This window comes from Strix uralensis, chromosome 13, assembly GCF_047716275.1.
Source record: "Strix uralensis isolate ZFMK-TIS-50842 chromosome 13, bStrUra1, whole genome shotgun sequence".
NCBI classification, from domain to species: domain Eukaryota; kingdom Metazoa; phylum Chordata; class Aves; order Strigiformes; family Strigidae; genus Strix; species Strix uralensis.
In genome coordinates, this window is record NC_133984.1 from 9,936,188 (window position 1) to 9,957,175 (window position 20,988).

A 20,988-nucleotide genomic window follows, 5' to 3' on the forward strand; every position below is an offset into this window, starting at 1 on the left:
GGGTTATTTAACCCTGAAAAGCATTTAGGAATGTAATTCAGTGGGGAGTAGAACTACTGTGATGCTCTCAGTGATGTACAGAATCATTAAGACCCCAAAACAGATTTAGATGATGCTGAAAGCAAGTTACTGTGAATGTAAATGCAGTTGATTCCATCCATCACAGGATAACAAGCCCTATCAAGGGCATTTCCCCATGGGCAGTGCTGACAAGAGGTGCCCCAGAGCATGTGCTGGGGATCTTTGTTGCACATCACATGAAGCTTAGGGAAGTCCATCACTACTACAAGACAGCAGAACACACAAGGACTTGGTAAAACAGCCTGAACTGGTTTCAAAGGGAAATCAGGACTCTTGTTTTCTTGTGTCTGCTGTTGTCAGAAAACTTTTTCTTTAAACTTAATAAACAGTCTAATATTTGGGGAAACCTCTCATTTCCACCAGTTCTTCTCTTTTGCATCATTGAAGCAGCTCATTTGCTCAAATATTTCCTTGGTCCTGTCAGTTACAGTGCAAATGGCCAAGAAAACATCAGCCTCTCCCTAGGCTCACTCACTCACACAACTGTCTCATCACACCCAGACAGAGGGGCAGATCCCTGCAAGTAATCCCTGCTACAGCAGTGTCTCAGTGCTGCCCTGCAAACACAGGTGCCTCTTTCCCACAGCACCTGCGGCACAGTGGTAGTAGAGATATACAGCAATCGCTTCCTCTGTATTTGTGTTGAAAGTCTTTAAGTGTGAGGTGCTTGACTTACCTGGGTGTAAATGGTCGAGTCCAAATGGATTCTGATTTTAAACAGTGGCTTTGCTCCATCCACCCACTTCGCATCCACGTTGGGCTGCTGTGAACAGACAACATTCAAGTGCTTGGTTTCAGACTGCGGTGAGAGGGTGGCTGTGTGCAGGCAGACACCTGGTCAGAAGGTACGTGTTGGGGTGGAAGAATGGGTTCCCTCCCCAGCACAAACCCCAGCGACCTGACAGCAACCACGGTAGGGCAGTGGAGTCCCTGTGAGAACGTGCACAGAGCATGTGCCCACTCTCCTGCTCTGCACCACATGCAACAGCCCAGTCCAGCCTGCCACCAAAATATTCTCTGCAACCTATATAACCATGGAAAGTGGAATTAAAAGTGTCCTGTATCCTACCCCTAAGAACCTTAAGCTTTGGGGGCTGCCCTGTAGTAGGGATCTTTCCAGCTGAGCAGAGCACCAACAGAAACTCAGAACTTACAGTGGTAAAAAAAAATCTCAGCTTTCCTCTTCATTTTACATTTAAGTCCATTTTAAATGGCCTTCCTACCTTTCGTGACTCTGTGTCTCCAAGACCCAGGTAGCCAGGTGGAAGGTTGGATGAAACTGGCAAATGCCGCTCCAGGGTGACAATCCGTCCATCCTTCAGCAATGGGACCCAGGCATATCCCACTGTGGAGGCAACCAGGGGACCGGAGTTAGCAGACGCACAGCAATACATGTTTAGCTCAAGCTCCAAAAAGAGCTGTGTCTCACCCTGAGAAGATCAAACTCGCAGCTGTGCAAGTGGCTGCAATGAGGCTGGGATTGACCATGTCAGCCTTGTTAAAGCACGTTTTACCTGGTGACTTTGTTGAACGGAATTTAGACACGGCACAACAAAGATCAGGAGTGGGTTTGAGGGGCAGAAACAGTGCGTGAGCCATGGTTGTGCACCACGAGGGTCCTTCAGTTGCGCAAGGACTGGCTGAACCGAGGCATCCCAATCAGTGGGACCTGGGTGTGCTCAGTCTCTTACACATGCCTCGTGTTGGTAGGATCAGCCTCTGAGGCCCCGATCTCATGTCAAGATTTGTTGGTGACTTGACTGAGAATAGCCCCTTCATGCAAGCCAAGTCAAGAACACGCAGAAACAGCTGTCAGACTGCAGCAAAAATTTGAGCTTTAGTATATGCTAAAAACAATGTCTTTTATTTCAGTTTAAACCTACGATTTGTATTAGGTTGCTTTCAAAAAAGAACATTCGGATAGGTTAGTATTTTAATCAAATATTTTTTCATGTTCCTACATTAATTTCAGCTTGGACTCTTACACTCCAACAGAAGTAATTTAAGCATTGAACATACCTTGAGTTTCAACGGTGTCCTGTTTTTTCGATGTTGCCTTTGTATTAATTTCACAGCTGACATGATAGAAGGTGAAAAGCAAATGATGCTTTTGATGGAGGTGAATTGGAAGCTCAATTTTAATCTAAAATGATATCATGACAGATAAGACTGTATTTTTAGTTGTGGAGTAATATTTTAAGTTCTATTTTATTTAAAAAATGCTATGTTGTATGCAGTTACACAAGACACATTCCTACCCATCTTAAACAACTCCTGGCTAACATTTTCATCACATTTGCACATTACTTATTAATGGGGGTGTGTGATTGGAGTGCACAAAGCGTGACAGTAAAGACAGCAGAAAACAAACTGGCATTAAAAATTGACAAAGTCTCTGGTTTTGCTGAACCCTTCTACTGAGGCAAAGGGCTGGTGATTATTTTTACCCATATTTCACCCAGCCCTTTGGTAACCTGAAAGGTAACATGAAAGGCCCCTTGGCTTTGTAGCATCCAGGAAAATCTGTTATTTCCCACCATTTTGTTTTTACCTCGTCATAGAACTCTGGACTCTGGTTGTGATGCAGCACAGCAGCATATGCGTTTGTGGTCAGGAGGTGGCCTCCAGGTTTGCCATATATGCACTGGAAACACAAATGAAGAGCTGAATTCAGGGCTGATGCCACCCTAAATTAGCCAGCCAAACTAAAATAGTGAGCATGAAAATTTGGTGCTTTCCTGTTGTCCTGCTCAGCCTGCCTGGCACACAGTACACAGCAGCGAGCAAATGGCAGCCCCATTAACAGGTACCCACCTTTAATGGCCTGGCATCAGCTTCATCTGAATCCCTGAACTCCACACAGACAGCAATATTCCTTGCCTGAAACGGGGGAGAACAGGAGAATGAGCCATTGCTACAGGTCAGCAGCATCACCCCAGACCACGCTGAGTCTGGCTGCAGCCTGCTCTCCAGGTCGCTCACCTTTGCAAACACCTTCTGGTTCTCATACTTCAAATGCAACGGGTAGACGTAGAGGTGGTTTTTGTAGACAGTGAAGGGATAACAGTATTTTGCAACTTCTGGGACAAGCTCCTCCACTTCAACTGCAATGTCCTCACAGCTCTTCTCAAAAGGCTTTATAGGAATATAAGAAGCTGTGACACAATCTAGAAGAGAAGGAAAGCTTAGATAAGTTCACACCTCACAAACATGGGAAGTACAGCCCATGTGAAAGGAAATTCATGGGTCTGAAACTCTGCTATTGCTCTTGAGCATCCAGTTCTCTTCACATCAGAGGATCATGTGTGTTGACCATACAGCAGGACTTGGACCACTCCCATTGAAATGATTAAGGGAAAATTCTCCCCTTGATCATGCAACATCTGTGGTCCCCAACTGCATTAGAAATACTGAGAAAAGATGGATGCACAGGCACCACGGGGTTCTGCTCTCCTGGCCAGTGGGGACTGCAGAAGTGGCACTTTCCTGTAGCTCTGGGCAAAGTCAAGGTGTATTGTGAATGACCCATGCCTGGGTAGGGACAGCGGCTCTGCCCAGAACCTGCACCTTGGGTATTCCAGGAATTTGACCCATTAAGTTACTGTTTTATAGATCATGCATACATCACCTGACTGAAGCAGACAGGCTACTGAGACAATGACTTGAGACTGATGTCTCAATGTGTGTTAGTCCCACTGTGTCTTTTCGACTCTTGGCTTCAGAAAGATGTTTGACAATTATGTTGCCTCCAAATACCAGTGCACAAGCCCTGCCTAATTCACTGAGACTCACATCCACCATAAGGGGGAGTTCATCTCAAGTGATGGCCTTTTAAAGAACAGAAAAAATTAAGTCCACTAGAAAAGCCTTTTGGACAGGGAACCGGACTATAGAACCTGTGTCAGGAGCTGCCAAATGCCAATGGAGTGACATCACGAGTCCTTTCCTTACCTCAGTTTCTTTAAATGCAAAGCAAAGGATCACACTGACCATGTTTGTGAAGCCCTCTGGTGTTATGGACCAAAAATGTTATGAGAGATTGGTGTAATAATAACAGTAAAAGCAGGCAGGTGGCTTCCTTTAGATGAGATGGCCAAACTGCAAAGCGGATGCACCCCTCAGGTAAACATCTGCGCTCGGACCACATCCCTTCACAGAATCCATCAGAAAGACTTACAAGTCAGTGGTTGCGCTGAATTACTCATTTCTCATTGCAGCCCAAGATACTCTTGTTAATGAAACAGCAAAACTCCTCATAGAAGCATTAACTCCTGAGGCTAGAGCCATCAGCACTTATTTTAAAATCCAAGATCCTTACTTGTGAAGTCTAGCGGGATGTCTTTGATGATGATATTTAACTGGGCTGGAATGACCTGTAGTTTTGTCTTCTCTGGTCTGCATTAGGGAGAAAGGAACAAGAGTGTGAACCTTGAAAGCTCAGGTGCTGAACACATCAGCAGTGATTTTTGTTACTCTCTGAGTATTTTAGAAATTGTCATCTCAGGCTTCCACTTAACTGTTTAAAAATGTATATTAAAATGCCTGCTCAGCCTCTGCACCAGTCTCTTACACTTACTTCTTATACTCTGCTAAAAGCTTCAGCATATCTTCATTCGAGAGTTTGCCACTATCTTGCTTGTACAGAGGTGAGAATTTTCCTTCAGCATCAAGAGTGCCCTGGGAGTCTTTGAAAACTGGTCTGCAGAAAAGAAGAGACACATTTCTTAAATGCTGGTAAATATGCAGACACTGAGGTCTTTGACACATCAGGCTGGAGGGTAGTTTATCAGGCAAGAGTTTCACTGGCCTCTGACTCCTCTGAACACCACTAGACCTCCCAATCACTCTCCCATTCTCAAGTGGTGCTTAGATCCCACACAAACTGCAATCCACCATGTCACATAAAATTGCATGGGACATCATCCGTTTCCCTTCTCTCCAGCCAGGTGAGGAGGACACACTCAGCCCAGTCCCAAGCCTGGCCCACAATCACAAATGCCCCTCAACACCAAGTGGTAAAGTATCTTCCTAGTTGCATATGGAGTCAGAGCATGGAATGCACAATGAAGACCAGCCTCAGGACATACATCAGCTTCATCCTGAACCCAGAGCAGGAGATTGGTCTCTGCCCTGGATGAATACTGGCATCTTTGCCCTTGAATATAATGGCTGCGGGTGTCTGTGTACAGTAAGAACATTAAAGCATCTGTACTCCCTTTCTGTGCAAACACCTTCCTCTTCCCCTTCTGTGCATCTGTACTTTCCCTTCTGTGCAAACACACAGGGAAAGTCTTCCAGGGATGCAGAGCAACACAGCTCCCCACACCAGGCCACTCAACTCCTTGGTCTCCAAATGCAGCTCTTTACCCAGCAGGAACAAATCTGAAGCCCATCAAAGTCAATGCCCACACACAGCCCACCATTAGGCTGAGGCACCACTTGAAAGAGGGCTGAGGCACTGCACAAGCTGTGTGCTGGCTCCCAGGAGCGAGCTGCATCCCAGAAACGCCATCTCAAAGCTGAGCAGCCAGTGTCACAGGAAAATCCAGCTCAAGAATACACATTGCAAGCTGTATACCACCAAATCCCAGCCCACTGTGACAGTCATCAGATGTGCCCATGTCATTACCATCCCTTTTGTCAGCACCGAAGAGCAATTTAGCAATAGGAGGCAATGGCAGTGGGGTGAACCCACCTTCAGGCTTTACGCTGACGTAAGATTTAAGGGAGTTAGCACTGATGTACTTTATCAGTTCCAGTAAAAGAACAGGGAGGTAATGGGATTGCTATCTCCAGTCATTCCCAAGAACATTAATTAAAGCAGAGTATAAGATAGGAAACAAACCCCAGTTGATTGCCACCACCAGACCAGGAGGTCCTCTACTCTCATCCTGTCCCTGGCAATGGCTGGTGCCAGAAGGGAATCTCTGTGCCTATTCCCATGGTAGCATAGGACGGTGTAATTCATCCTCAGGAATGTTCTGCCCTGATAGCAGTAGCTACAGGTCAGCAGGAAGGTTACTGTCTTCCCAGCACTGTTTACTTTTTAATATTTTGTTTCTAATTCTAGATAGAGCATTTCAGGCCAATCCCCATTCTATCTTGGGAATTGGAGCCAGATTCTGCCCTCAGCTGCAACTTCACTGACTTCAGCCACTTGGCCCTTCGCCTGCTCAGCCGGATCGTCTCGGACAATGCGCGGCGGCAGCTCCCGCCATGGCCAAAGCGCAGTCCGAGGTGACTAACCTGGCAGCCCAGCCGAAGGGCATCCTGTACTGCCCCAGACGGCTGCACACCTGCTTGGCCACCTTGTGAACCTTCTGGGCAGTCTGCAAAATACAAGAGAGGTTAGTGTGTGCCACGGCTTCCATGCTGCCCTGGGAAAGGAGTGAAGAGCGCTGCACTCTCCAGGGAGAAGAAATTCTCCGTAGTCCACAACACACAGCTCCCCAGACACACAGCACAACAGTCACCGAAGCAGCTGATAGACATTCCTGTCTGTCCCTTCACACCATGCACATTTACTACTTTTGCAAACCAATAGCAAACATGTTGTGGGCACAGTCATATCAAAACTCCTGCTGATTCTTCATTAACCTGTCAGGGTATCAGTATTTTATTTTCCAAAGGGTATTAGTTTCTTTTCCAAACCCGACTCACCCTATACAGACTTACAAAGTGTGCTGCAGGAATGCCATCACATACCAGGTGTTCCATACACTGATTTTTCAGGGACTAATTTTGCCTGGCTGCAGCAAGGCAGCAGCAGCTCCATCTGGCATGCAGAAACTGATGCTGGCAGCACAGGGCCCATCCCTGACCACCCTTTGCATAAGTTCCCCCATATGATCATGGCACTCTGCATGGAGCAAGACAGAGGCAGGCTGAAAGAGTAAAGGGTGAAGCCCATGTTCTGCTACTACTAAAACATCACTGTTCCCAGTGGGAGTGAGCTGGGACCAGTCCAAGACACTGCATGTAGCACCATGTAGCAGTGCTGCCTGCTTCTCTGGGGATAAAGTGTCTCACTTTTTCACTGCCAGCCCAGGCTTTGCCTTGTTGAAGTGTAACAGGGAAAGGTCTCCCTGCTTGGCTCTTTCTAAAAATCCTCTGCCTCTTTCCAGGGGAAGAAACCAAATGTCTCAGGCCAGCCCAGCTGAAGCCAGCGGGGAAACAGTGCAAGTAGCAGAATGGATGAAGACCAGTATTTGCCAGAAAGAAACTAAAGAGCAGCAGAAGCAACTCATGTTTCAGACCACACTACTCCCTGAAGCAGCAGACAGCATCACTAAGCAGGTACTCTCATGGCCCTGTCCAATACCTTCCCCGGGTCAGAGTTTTTCATGTACGGCTCTGCACAGTGCGTAATGCTGCCCTGCAGCACCTTCTCCACACGGGCCACCAGGAAGATCTCCACATGTGGGTCGGTCACAGAGAAAACCCCCTGCAATAGATAGACAGTAGGCTGTCAGAGAGCAGGACACCATACCTGCACCGCTGAGTTTGGCCCCAATCATCTCACTGTCCTTTCCCACCACCCACACAGACCCTGCTCTGGTTGCTGCTGTGGGGGCTCACAAGGCTTGAGCATGGTCAAGTCTTGAAAAACTCTACCTGGTGCTTTTCCTATTGCTGCCACTGAGCCCAAAGTGGCAATTGGCTTGAGACACCGACCAAAACCCCACAGCTCAAGAGAAAAGCTGACTTCTGCTTCTCCACACAGTGGATAACAACACATCACAATGTTACTGAACAGCCACCGCCTCAACAGAGATACAGAATGAGGAGAAAGTCAGTTATTCACCCGTTTTATGTAGCGCAGGCAAGACTCAGGGACCCCATGCACAAGGCTCTCGCCTGGCGAACGCCCCTTGGTGCCCTCCGCTCCGGATGCAGAACTATCCAGCAGCATGTCACGGACGGACGGAGGGTTCAAGTCCACATGGAAGTCAGCTGAAATCTTGCAATTATTTTTCAGGTCAAATAATGCCAAGCTTAGGAAAAAGGGCTCAACCTGGAAATTTGATTGAATATATATGTAAAAAAAAAAGCATAATACAGGCTCAAGAGTATCAACATGCATTGCCTTTCCTGCTAGGTTTGCCTTCTACATCTGTTTGTTCCCTTAGTTTTGCACACCAGCATTTTACAGTATTCTTACAGTCAATCCTTGTTTATTTGCTTTATAAATACATAAACCCATTTTTTCCTGCATCTTCTTGCATTTGATCTAATCAATTTGAACAAAGCTACTTTAAAACCATCAATGAAATATAAAGAATGAAATCCATAGGGTTTTTTATATAGGTGATAAACTATGAACTTAGGAAGAAAAGATGATTCCAGTCCATCAGAGCTATTTATCCTTTGCAATGAGAAAAAAAATCATCTTAAGAGTGTTTATGTCCACATGGTAAAGGCCACTTCACTTATTGTCCAAAGTCAATCAGCCCTGCATGGCCCAACTGCAAGACACTCAAAACATTCCTCAGCTGCTGTATGCTGGGCAGCACAGGAGCAAAGTTAGTTCTCCCAGTCAGGAGAACTCAAATACAAGGCTGAGGAGCTGCATGTGTGAAATCTGCCAACTCCTTTGTAGCTACTGACCTTGACAGCATAAGGCAAGTGGCAACAATTCCATGTATTTTTAATTCAAAGATCCTAGCAGGCATGCGTCCATGTAAAGATAAAAGCAAAGGCCTGAAGATAAGACTGTAGTGTGTCTGAGACATTACAGCATAACTTGGAGGCATTACATCAATACTAAAAATGTGCTGATTAGGTCTGACTCTGGGCCTGATTAAGGATGAATAACAAGAATCTCTGCTATCAGCAACACATTCATCTGCTGGGAGTTTCTGAGTAGAACAAGCCTTGTGTACAGCTGTGAGCTGCCAATATGAAACCATCGCAGAAAAGCCTTTGCAATTCTAACAGGCATCAGACAAGGTACCATCAGCAGATCTGACAGTGCCAGTGCTGCTGCCTCCCCTGTGATGCTATCTGCTGCTCTGGCACCATTGCACACAGGGTTGACTCCAGACAGAGCAAATGCAGGACATGATAATAGGGATTATATTTTGGGAGGAAAGACTGGAGGAGCCTGGTCTGTTCAGCCTAGCAGAACACAGGCTGAGGAAAGACGTAATAGCTGCCTACAGACATCAGAGGTTCAGAAAATACAAGGAAGATCTTTTTAGGCTAAGGCACAATCTTGGCACAATAACAAATGCATATAATAAAGTGGCTGTGAATACAGTTAGGCTGGGAGTCAGAAGAAGGTTTCAGAACAGGGAAATCCCTTGCCATTAGAGGAAATGAAATAAAACACAGCCGTGAGTGGTTTGGAGATGGAGCTTAATCATTTACCAACAGGACTTTCACAGGGACCCAGAACATGGCAGACATACACTCCCCATTCTCTATGCCTCTGAAATGCTGGTTTCCCAGCAGTCCCAGTTACTGGCACATCAGGACAGACCCTGCCCCCAAACACATTTTTGGAAGACCAAAATACCAAGGCAGACAAATCTTGCAATGACCCTGGGCCAGCAGACACAGTCTGCCCAGGTCCCATTGGAGCTCATGGCAAAATGGGATGTTTTCATCCACCCAGATTAATCTGCCAAGGGTTTTTCTTGTCAGTGAGGAAAAAGAAGACAAAGCAGGACATGCCAGAGCTCCCCTTACATTGGTGGGTCCTCCTTCCGACCTGTCGCTGAGCTGAGCGAGGAGGTTGAGGGATAAGTCCTGACAGCACACCACGAAGCGCCTGCTGCACTTTTCCTCAAATGGCTTCACGTCTGGCTCGATCCCCGAGAAGTCTAGCCTCTAGACAGCAAACAAATCTGGTCTCATTAAAAAAGATAATAAACTCCTGAATAACGTTAAGGGATCACATTATGGCAAATACTATCTTAATCAATTTTTTTTTTAAAGTGGTACAAAAGGTACAAGACATTCACAAATGAGTGCCATTTGGTGACGTTACACAAATGTATTCAAGACACGAATTCATGGGGATGTATCAATTTTTAGCAATCTGGTTTGCAGAGCGCAGAAAACAACCTAAGTATGATTTCAGTTCCTTCCTGCTTTCCTGTAACCCTGGGGATGTTCCCAAACAGCATTTAGAGCTTGGGGAAGAAAGCGGAACATAAACTGTCATTACACTGAGAAATGTATCTTCCACTTTGAAGATCTGACTAGTTTAAGAGACGGTCCCTGTGTCTGAAAGAGAGAGAAGGCACACACCATTGGGATCATGAACAACATCTCTAAGTGGAAGGCATTTCTAGATGCACAGCAATAACCGGTGCGGTTAGAAACAACAAAGACTGTCTGCAGAGCCAGATAGGAAATCCAAATAGTCTTAATTATAATCACCTCCTTCCTAACCCAAAACACCCATACCTGGTCTCTGCCTCAACATCTGGCCTTCTCGGAGAGCAGGCACGTACGTGACCCAAATACAATCAGCCAGATAAAGACCCTCAGCCTTCACTGTACTCATTGTACTGGGCACTGGGGACACAGCACCACCAAACACCCCGAAATACCAGCACATCTCTCAGTGACAATCCGGCACAGTCCTATTCGTTTTTCCCCCTCAACTCCTGCAGAAACCTGAATGCCAAACTTAGGGTGCTGATATCTCACAATCAAGTAATTTCAGAAAAACAGGCTGCAACTGTTAATCCGATTCTGGGAAACTCTTCCCATTGTTTCCCTATTTCTTTTTAAAGAGGACAGTACATTGCAGGTATACGTTCTGAGTTTCCTTAGCACCAGGTATACAAGCATGCACATATGCACCACCATTGACCAGGGCAGTGATTTTGAATGCCCAATGTTATAACAGATCTGACTGACCCACACCAGAATGAAGAGCTCTGGGTATAGAAGGAGCGCAGTGAATTCAGCCTAACCATTTGGTTAGGTAAAAAAAAAAACAACTTTGATGCTCTGCACTGAATCGTATTTCCATTTTTATTAACTGACTAGAATGTAGGAAACTTCTCAAAGCTTCTCTCTTAAAAAATAAAAGCCTCCTGGATGCTTATCTTCTTCCTGTTAAAGGTTCTAAAGAAGTGCCAAGAGAAAAGCTCATTTTGTACAACTAAACCTTTTAAAGACTAATTACCTTTCCTTGTTAAACCAGAATGTTCTTTTTTACAGGTGTGAACAAGCCAAAGCATGCCAGGAGAACCAGAAACTATGAAATAATTTGGAACAATTCTCTAAAACTGTATTAACAATTGCAGCTCATTCCACTGAAATCCCACACCTGGACCTTGGCAGAGAGCTCAGCAAAGATGTCAAAGCCAAGAAGAAAACAAACCAATAGTCAATGAACTTCTACTCCAGTGCACGAGAACAGCATGGAGTGTTTTTTCTGTTTGTGTGTCCCCTACATTTGAAAACTCCCTGAAGACTGAGGCTCTCCCTATAAACCCCTATTCATGGTCTTTAACAACATTGCTCCCTACTCCAGACATGCTGAGCCCACGCAGCGTTGCAAGTGTTCTTGCAATACCACTTCTACTGCTTCTGCAACTATGAGAACCTCACAGAGGCCCAGATGACGGGTTTGAAATCCAGCAACAACAAGATGCATCACACAGAAGCCAGCAAAGCTGGAGGGAGGCCACGTGTGGGGCTGGTGTGAGTCTTCCCTTTATTTGAGCTGTCACCTGAGCATTGACATCTTGTTCAACTCTCGTTGACAGGGACAGGGGCTGCACTTCTGTTCTCCAGTCCACTGAGAAACACACTGCCTCTGCAGGCAAACGCTGCGGCCATGCAAGAGAACAGGCAAGGCACAGAGAACAAACCTCACACTTGCAAACATGCGGTTGTTTACCTGGACTTCTGGGTCAAAAGAAAAGAGGTTTTGTCTTCCATCATTTCTGCTCAGTTTGTTCAGCTGATCTGTTTCTCTTCCATACTAGGACAAAGGAAAGCATTGATATTACTGCCTGGGCACACAGAAGAAAACATTCATTATTTGGAAAGAATGAAAGCGAAACAAAATAAATATTTCTCAGGTTGCTTTTGTGACACATGAGACAATGCAAGGCTTCTCAGCTGTAGTCATCAACATGGCGCAATGAGAGTAAAGTGATGTGGCTCTGCCAAATGAGAAAGCAGACAGAAGTAGACAATCACACTCTGGATCATATCAGAGGCAGCTGTCACCTAACTGCCCCTCTGCTCTCACAGCCAGGATGGTCACCCCTGCTGAGCAGGAATGAGCAGTACCGACCACAATGGCCCTTCATTCGCTCTAAGTCTGGATCTTCCTTAAGGGCCCCACACTTGGAGGCGAGAAATGTGCAGCCTCAAACCACGAAGCTCCATCTGTGAGACAAGCAGACAAGATAACAGAGACCCCAGCAGCACTTGGTGTCTGCCCATCTCCCCCAGAGCTGAAGACACAGAATTCAGAAAACCCCTTTTAAAGACATGGCGGAGAGAACTAGCTACAGGCTGGGAGAGCAATCTCTGCAAACATACCTTCATCAACTCCGGATGCATGCTTCTCTCCAGGCTCTCCAGGATGTTCTCTGATTTTCCCTGTGTGCTTGATTCATCATCTGCAAGGACACAAAAAACAGATGTTCAAAACAACTGTAGGAGCACCGCCCTGCCAGAAAATATCCAGCGATAGTTGCTTACAATAGGAGAGAAACAGTTTATGGACGCTTTGCCATTCCTCAGGAGCAAGATGTTTCTATACATTGCTAGTACCAGAGTGTACTAATACAGCCTGCTAGGTCTTTCCAAAGCAGAACTTCAGCACAGAGCCAATTTTCCAGGAGTCTTGAAACTCTGCCATGGGTTTCCCATCCAGAAGAAGGGTCATGTTTCCCTCCGCTTTTATTCCTCAGACTATCGTCTGCATTATACTAAGCCCATTTGCATGATATCATGTGTCATCCACAATTCCTGCTATTAATCCAGAACGAAAAATATAGACTTCTCCAGGCACACTGCTTGAGTCCTGGAGAAGGGTGAAGGTAGGTGTTTACTTATAAACTGACCTTGCACAGATTCCACTGTATCTTTCTTCTCTTGCACCAAACTGTCAGTATTGCTCTGAATGATCTTTTTCAGAGTTACCAGCCATTCTTCCATCTCCTGCTCAGTTTCAGCTGCGAGATAGTGGCTGTACTTGTCTATTGTCTTCAGTTCAAATGCATAACGGCGCATCTTAGGACACTGAACAAACAAAGAAGGAAGAGAAAGATTCGTATTACATCTTCCTCAACGAATCAGCACAGTTCCTGCCATAAGGCTCCTCTCTGTGAAAGCATCCTGAAGTGAAAGACCATGAAGTACAACGCAAGCACCCTCCTTGACCCAGCGCCTCTCCTGCAGTAGTCACAAAGGGTTTCATGGCTGCGATCAAGAGTACGCAGCTCCACAACTGCCAGCTACTCCGAGAGTGGAAGAAAGCCAGACTGAACCACAGACACTGCACTGAGGAACAGGAGCAAGCTCCTTCTTATGTCGTCAGACCTTTAATATTTACCCAGAGAAGCCAGGAACTGGATTTGTCTGACACAGTGAGTAATGTTGCATGCCAGGACACTTAGAGGCATCTATCTTAAAAGCAAGTGGTTCAATGCAACTTTTCTGAGCTCTGTTGGTCTTTAAACAGCATTTTCCAACAAGAAGCCAAGGCAAATCTGATGCAACTTGGGAAGTACATCCTGCACATCACTGAGGCATGTGCACTACTGCTTTTACTGTGTTCAGAAAGATAAACGGAAACACACAGCTCTGACTCATCCATGCTGAAGCAAACCACCGGAGAAATTTAAGCTGCCCTGTACCAGCTCCACCACACTCGAAGCTTCTGCAGAGATGGCACAGCAGAAGGCACAGCAGCAATCCACTGCTGCACTCCACTCTCAGCATAACAAAGCAAACCCAGGTTTAAGCCCTGTACAAATATCTGCTCCTAAAACCTTACAAGCCATTTGCAGGTTGTAAGTCTCAAAGGGCTGCATGTTTGCATGGACTTATTGGGATGTAACTTAAGAAACAAGAAGCTGTGTGAGCAGCAAACAGAGAAGGAAGGTGCCCAAGACTAAGTCACATCAATTACTTACTGGCTTCAATCCTCAGGGTGTCTTGGAAGGCACCTGACCTACAGTAACCAGTTAAAGGAGATGGACAGAGCAGGGAGAGAGCAGATGAGGTAACAATGAAATGCTGCCATTTTACTCTGACAGCAGTTCCTCCACTTGCTTCTTCCTGGCCGAAAGTATGGCACCCTTATAAAATGCCTTACCTGCTTTTTAATCAGATTAGCTGACAGAGCAAACCAGCTCTTGGTTAGTTTGTAAATCCATGCCTTCACCCCTTGACGGCACAGACTCGAGAGAGCATGTCTGTCTCAGAGCTAGCAATGCATAAGCCCACGTACAGCCGTGCAGAAAGCACACCCACCTGAACAACGTCATTGCAAGCATCCAAGAAAATACAGCCTTTGGATTCTTTTGAAATTTTCTCATCTTTGTAGGAATTGAGAATATAGGAGCCATCTGTGAGTTGTGACAAGTAAAAATACCTCCTCTTGAATACCTGCAAAAGTACAAAGTCTTGCTCATGCAAGTATTCACTCTATTGTATATCACAAACCACAGTCACAGTTTCAGTATCCGCCCTCCTGCTATTGAGAAAATACTGTAAGAAACACTGATGACCCTAGAGTGTTGCAGATGCAAACCTTTGAGTATGATCTGTTTTTATAAAGACAGATTTCATCATCTTCTTTAATTTTAATGTCCTTGTTGTTATTATAAGTTTGCCCATCTAAAGCAGAGCCCCAGGGCTTCCAGCTTGTCTCTCAGCTGGCTCCAGCCCCATTTATCTTTACAAAGTAATGCTGCACAGTAAATTCAGATCAGCACATCACTTGAAGATTCATCCCACCCTAGAGCAGGTATTTCCAGAGTCGTTTTGATAAAGACCTCAGTTAGAATTACAAAGCAATTCTCCGGAAGACTTTGGAACAGACATGTGGAAATTCCTAGCACTCAAATGCAAGCCAAGGGACATGGTAATCCATTCGACTGCTTGGTCTTTTGGGGGTTTGTTGTTTTTCTTTTTTTTATTCAAACCTATTTTCATGAACGGGCTTTGGCTTAGTGTTCAATTCTCACCTCAAAAAGCAGTAAGTTTGAGAGAAGTGTTCCTATATTTGAGCTACTGATTTTTATAAATAAAAGCTCTCCAGTATGTCAGAACATGTTCCTTCGTGTTTGTCAGCCAAAAGACACTGGACTATAATTCAGGAGAACATTTTGGCAGCAATTATGGTAGCACCATAACTGGTCTGTAAGGAGCAGGGCTCATTTCACAGTTGTTGGATATCTGTGGATATCTGTGTTAGGAGAATCACAAACGAAGACGGGGCAAGCATCATTGTGAGTATTTCCACTGTTCTGTATATCTGGAAGATCTACGAATAAACACAGCATTTTTCATCCCAGATGGGAGACTACTAGTAATTTCCTGCTCCCATCATTACCGACACTAGCACATGTTCAATAAAACCACTCACTTACACAGAACTGGAAGAGAGCATTGCGCTCTCAACGATAATCTAAGCCCTCTGAAAGGTAACCTCTGGCATCATTTAGATGACTAGTTAGCTGTAGAGATCCTCCAAGGATTGTTGAGCTTTAAGTTTTATAAGATTTAACTAAATCTTCAGTTCAACAAAGCATAAAAATACATGGAAAGCTAAGTAAGGTAAGCATTAAGCCAGCTTAAACACTGATTTAGCACTTCACTGAATCAATCTCAGAAACTCTGGCAGCAGACGCTACAGAAACCCATGATAGATCTCTAGATATTACAGGGTTGATATTCCTTGTGGGTATGGGATTTCATGCTAAACCATTTGCATCTTCTGAATTCTGTTCAAAAGGAAATGCAGAAGCAAGCAGCAAACACTGTTCCTATGATCTTCTCCCCTTGTAAGCACTGCTGTCAGAAATAATTGTCAGAAGACTATGATCATTTGAAATTAATACTATAAACCTAGGAGCAGAGGGAACATCCCCCCTGATCAGGCTACAGACGCTGTCGGTAAGCATTGCAATTGCAGAGGGATGGCTGGAGAACTGGGGAAGTCCATTTGGGCAGAGATGAAAGAGAGAAAATCTTGACGCCATGGTTGTAATGCAGCACACTACACGCTGCAAACAGACAGCAAGGGAGCTGGGCCAAAACAGGGAAGTTCTCTGCAAAGGAACGGTTACTCTGAAATAAAGGTTGGCAGCTTTAGCCTAATTACAGTTTGCTCATGGGCTGGCTCTCCACAAAATACACTCTGCATATGCTTAGCAACTGTGTGAGGTACCAACAGCTCAGCGCATCACGGCAATGAAAGAACCAGCACTCAAAAGATGGATGTGTCTGCTTCTGCAGTAGCACAGCAGCCTCTCAAAGTGGTGAAGACATTCAAAGTCCTCAGATTTCTCGCATGTGCCTTAGGAGGTGTTTTGTAAGACACAGAAGTGACCAGAACTGCTCAGAAAATGGCTACTGATTTCCGGTACTTTGATATCCAAGTTTCACAAGAGACTTATTAATTGAACTGAAGCCAGTATAGTTCAGATAATGTCTCTGAAAGGTGGGTCTGAAGTGCTGGGCAGTGAGGCCAACAATATGTCGAACAGACCCAACTGACTCCTTTGAGCATATCCACCTCCTCCAGAAGTTACAGGAGCAGAAATGGCTTCAACCTTGCTGCTTGGAAAAGCAGAAGATCGGAAAATCCTGCTCTATTGCCTTCAAGCTCATGAGTAGTCATTTTAAAACTCAAAATTAGCCCTATGAACAGTCCTGTTCTACTTTTCATGAAAGCACAACTTGTTGAATTGAGCCTCAGAACAACTGAGCTTTTTGAGATTTACTATTATCCTTACAAAGCAGCCTCACTGCAGCCATCCTTCAACTGCACAGTTGAGCATAACTCCCTAATATTCTCTCTATGCTGTAACAAGGCAGCTGCATGGTGGAACAACAGATGGGCTCATTGCCACAGCAAAAACCTGCGGTGGAACTACTAAAAACCTCCATTGCGAAATCTAAGTAATGTCACGCTGGATTACGTACAGCGGAGAACAGGAGACAATGCAGCTGTTGCTTCTAGGTCAGTAATGCTCCATCTCTTCAGTGATATCACCCCTGCTTTTAAAGCAAAGACTTGTCATTTTAATTTAAAGCTGGCCTTTGTACGTATTTCCTACCAGCAAGGAAACTATCAATTTAGAAAGTCTTCTTTGCAGGGCAGCTGTTTCAGTTATTTAAATTGCCTTCCTCTTCTGGGCCTTGGCTGCTCATTCAGAAAACAATCTGGTTTATTATAACATGCTTCACCTTTTTGTTCAGCTTGCCTGTCATGATTGGAAGTGCATTGGTCTTATATTCCGGGGAGGGGAGGATCAAAAACTGTCACCAGACTAGCTTTTCCAGTCCACCTTGGGATACTCTAGAAGAGGGACAGTCACCCATCCAAGCCCAAACCCAAACCCAAACCCACCCGTTGCACTCCTGATAGTTTTAGAGATGTGGTCTGAACTTAACCTAGTGTCTCCTTCACAATTAACATAATGCTGGATCAAACTCACCTTCATGGTAACAGTGATTGTGCTATTTACATTTGCTTTGTGCAGCCAGCCTTGCTTTATCACACCACCCTTCTGGGAGCACAGGGACGAGGAATCCTGAAAGAGAGCAAAATATCAGAAAAAGAGGAAGTCAGGTGAACTGCCTCCCACGCAAAATTCCCCTTGGACACAAGGGATATTCCACCCTGCAAAGCAATACAGTTTTAACTACAGCAATACAGTAACATGTAGAATGTATGTGTAACATGTACAGCTACAGTATTATCACAAAAAATTTCAGGGTTATCTCTTTCCAAGAAAGAGGCAAAACAGGCTAGTTTGGGTCACCTTTGACCAAGAAAGATTACATCTACACTGATAAAACTGCACAGCAATTTTGCAATGATGAAATGCATGTTGGTTCTTACACAGTATTTCAAAAACCTGGGGAAGAAGGAAATTTTCAAAATGGTCTGTTTAGAAAGTTGTAAAATGCAGAACACCAGACTTATTTTGTCATTTCCTTTTGTATAAATCCACTCTCCACTTTAAATTTAGGCAAACTGCACCAAACCCCAATAGCTGAAATGTAACTGACTGGTTTCACATTTACCAAACCAAAAATTTTCAAGTGACCCAACCAGGCTGTCTTGGCATACCAGCTGGGGTTTCCACCTCTGCTCCTGCCCTGTGGTCCCAGAAAGGGAGAAGAGCCCTCTATCCACACCTAACTCTGACCTCCACTGGGGAGGGAGGGAAATGAGATCCCAGACTGGTGAAAAAAACTCACCTTTGGACTTCCAGTGACTCAGCAGCAGAGGTGCACCTGGACTGTCTGCTGATGAGCTATGAAGGGACTGGTCCATATCGTCTCCTGCATCCCAAATGGCAGGTTTTCACTCTTTTCTTGTTTAACTTCCAACGACAAAGTAAATTGTCTAATGCTTTATTTCCTTGGGTAAAACAACCCACGACTTCTCCTTTATAATGGTTCACCTTTTTGTCATGAAGAGATTTCTTTTACTTGAATTTCCATTACATACTTCTAATGGATGTGTAAACACTCCATCAGGAAACTGTAACAGAAGCCTTTAGATATGGCCATGCCAAAAGAGATAAATGTCAAAATATCTGCCAAAGCACTGGGAATACTCTTCCACAACCAACATCGGTAACTTCACTTGTTTGAGTATTTGGAACTCTGATCAGAAGAAAAAAGGTCTCCATCAAATTTTGATAGCATATTTTTGTCCTTTTGTTTTTTTCAGAGACATGCTGATAACATAGTGCACAGCTCTGTCTCCAGCCCAAATTAGATATTATTAAAGTGGTAACAGTTCAAGCTAATGATGTAATACAAACCGACAACACAGCCAAAAAAAATTAAGGCCAAACTTGAAAATACATTTCCATTTAGGAAAAAGCCATCACAGTCCAGACCTGAGGTGTGCTGGGACATATACAGCAATTGTGAGAAACGTGCATGAAACAGCCCTCTCAAATCTTCCCGTTTCCTCTGTAAATTCCTCAGAAGTAGCATCTTGGTGCCATGTGGATTTTAAACAGCTGGGCTGAACTCTTTCTACCATAAACTAAAACTGCTTAACGCATCAATTAAGCTTCACACGATACTCGATATAGATAAATGTCACTCCTCCCTTTTATAGGAAATGTGATATGCACAAGGAAACATGGCATCTGCATCATCCAAAATGACCATCAGGTTTGAGGTGTCCCAATTGTCAAGAGCTCCCATCTCACCCCCATGGAAGAGCTCCAGGACTGCAAATCTTCCCTGCAACCAGCCGAGCACAAATACACCAAATTCTGAGAGGAAGCAAATGCCTCTGAACACTTGCACAGTATACACAGAATGGGACTGACACACTGTGAATATGCTGGGTACAGGTGACTAAGAATTGACAGAGCACAAAACTTTTAAAGAGGTGGACCCCAATATTTCAGTGTAGTTGAACACCAAATTGCCCACTTCTAATTCTGGACATGAAGAATTTTACTCAGTAATTGTTTGGCTTCCTTTTTTTCTCTTCCGCTGCTGCAATATTTCAAGCGAAAAAGCCATGAGAAATATTACAGCTAATTTTTCTGATAATTTAGGGGGCCCTTGTCTCCAAGAGATTATCTTGTCATACTTTGAAATAAATCACTGTCTCAGTTTTGGTCCCATCTTCACACTACGAAGCATTGCACCAGAAAACCATTCCTGAGAACTGAATTCTGACTTTGCCTTGTGAAATCTGCTTTTTAACAGATCTTAGAGCAGAATATGTAAAAAGAAATTTCCTTACCTCGTCCTTTTCAAAGTCTTCATCAATTTCAAATACATGGCTTGGAATCTTGTCTGGCCTAAAGGATTTGCTGAAATCACAACATATTTTCATTTTTAATGACTGGGAAGCAAAGGCCCTCCAAGCCAGCAAGCAGATGCTGGGTCCAGAACCAATAGCCACACTGCAGACTACAGAGCACAGCAGAACTGTCCTCCTGGAGAAGATAGATTTCAAGACACCTACAGCCCCTTACAGCTGGAGAAAGCTAACTTCTGAGTGCATTTCATGGAAATTAAGCATAAGCACTGTGTAATTAGTTTTCTCCTTGTTAGCCATCTGATTCTGCAGAGCTTTTGTTGCCTTGCATTTATGCAGCACATGGATGCAGCAGGCCAGTCTATCTTCCATCTTGCCAAAAAAGAAGCAAGATCAGACTGCAAGATTATTCACAAATTTTAATATGATTTGATCGATAGTGTTGCCCCATTGCTGCTTCACATCCCTGCAAGATCCTCAGAACTGACCCACTTTAGCCTGAAGAAAAGAAGAAAAAGCATTTGACAAGCTGCCAGCACACAAGCAGCCTGAGCAGTGGTTCAGACGTGCATGGAGCATGGGGAGTGGGAGCAGAGCAGGCACAACCACTGAGAAAACAACAATCCGGCAGAAATCCAAGATGTATATGCCTGTCTGAAAAACCTGATTAGCTTTGGGGCTGGAATCACTGGCACAGCCCAACATTTCAGAGCACGTAACTCTCCAGCACTGCCAGCATTAATAGCGATACTACACCACCGGACTGGAGTTGTAAAACAGCATCTCAGAGACAGGGGGCACAAAGAAGATCTACTCAGCATGGGAACACTGTGTCTAGCATGCAGAGAACATCAGCCCAGGGGGACAATACGGCTCCCAATTCGGGATGAGCAGACACTGCCAACACTATTTATCCTCCCATGTGCCCAGACTGTAGTCTGTTCTCATCC

General features: G+C 44.7%; 1 protein-coding gene across 5 annotated transcripts in view; it reads right to left on the bottom strand.

Annotated features, from left to right (window-relative positions):
• The window catches only part of DOCK11 (dedicator of cytokinesis 11), an 86,497-nt gene that overhangs the window by 45,448 nt on the left and 20,061 nt on the right, over positions 1-20,988 (bottom strand). For all 5 annotated transcript variants that reach the window (XM_074883203.1, XM_074883200.1, XM_074883202.1 and 2 more), the window contains exons 5-22: positions 20,021-20,090; positions 17,733-17,828; positions 14,539-14,673; positions 13,125-13,302; positions 12,598-12,677; positions 11,945-12,028; positions 9,772-9,912; positions 7,886-8,095; positions 7,403-7,525; positions 6,328-6,410; positions 4,658-4,780; positions 4,400-4,476; positions 3,064-3,248; positions 2,896-2,961; positions 2,633-2,725; positions 2,101-2,224; positions 1,305-1,426; positions 758-844 (exon numbers count right to left, since the gene is read on the bottom strand). In XM_074883203.1, the coding sequence (XP_074739304.1) occupies positions 758-844; positions 1,305-1,426; positions 2,101-2,224; positions 2,633-2,725; positions 2,896-2,961; positions 3,064-3,248; positions 4,400-4,476; positions 4,658-4,780; positions 6,328-6,410; positions 7,403-7,525; positions 7,886-8,095; positions 9,772-9,912; positions 11,945-12,028; positions 12,598-12,677; positions 13,125-13,302; positions 14,539-14,673; positions 17,733-17,828; positions 20,021-20,090 (2,077 nt within the window). The remainder of the gene's footprint in view (positions 1-757; positions 845-1,304; positions 1,427-2,100; positions 2,225-2,632; positions 2,726-2,895; positions 2,962-3,063; positions 3,249-4,399; positions 4,477-4,657; positions 4,781-6,327; positions 6,411-7,402; positions 7,526-7,885; positions 8,096-9,771; positions 9,913-11,944; positions 12,029-12,597; positions 12,678-13,124; positions 13,303-14,538; positions 14,674-17,732; positions 17,829-20,020; positions 20,091-20,988) is intronic.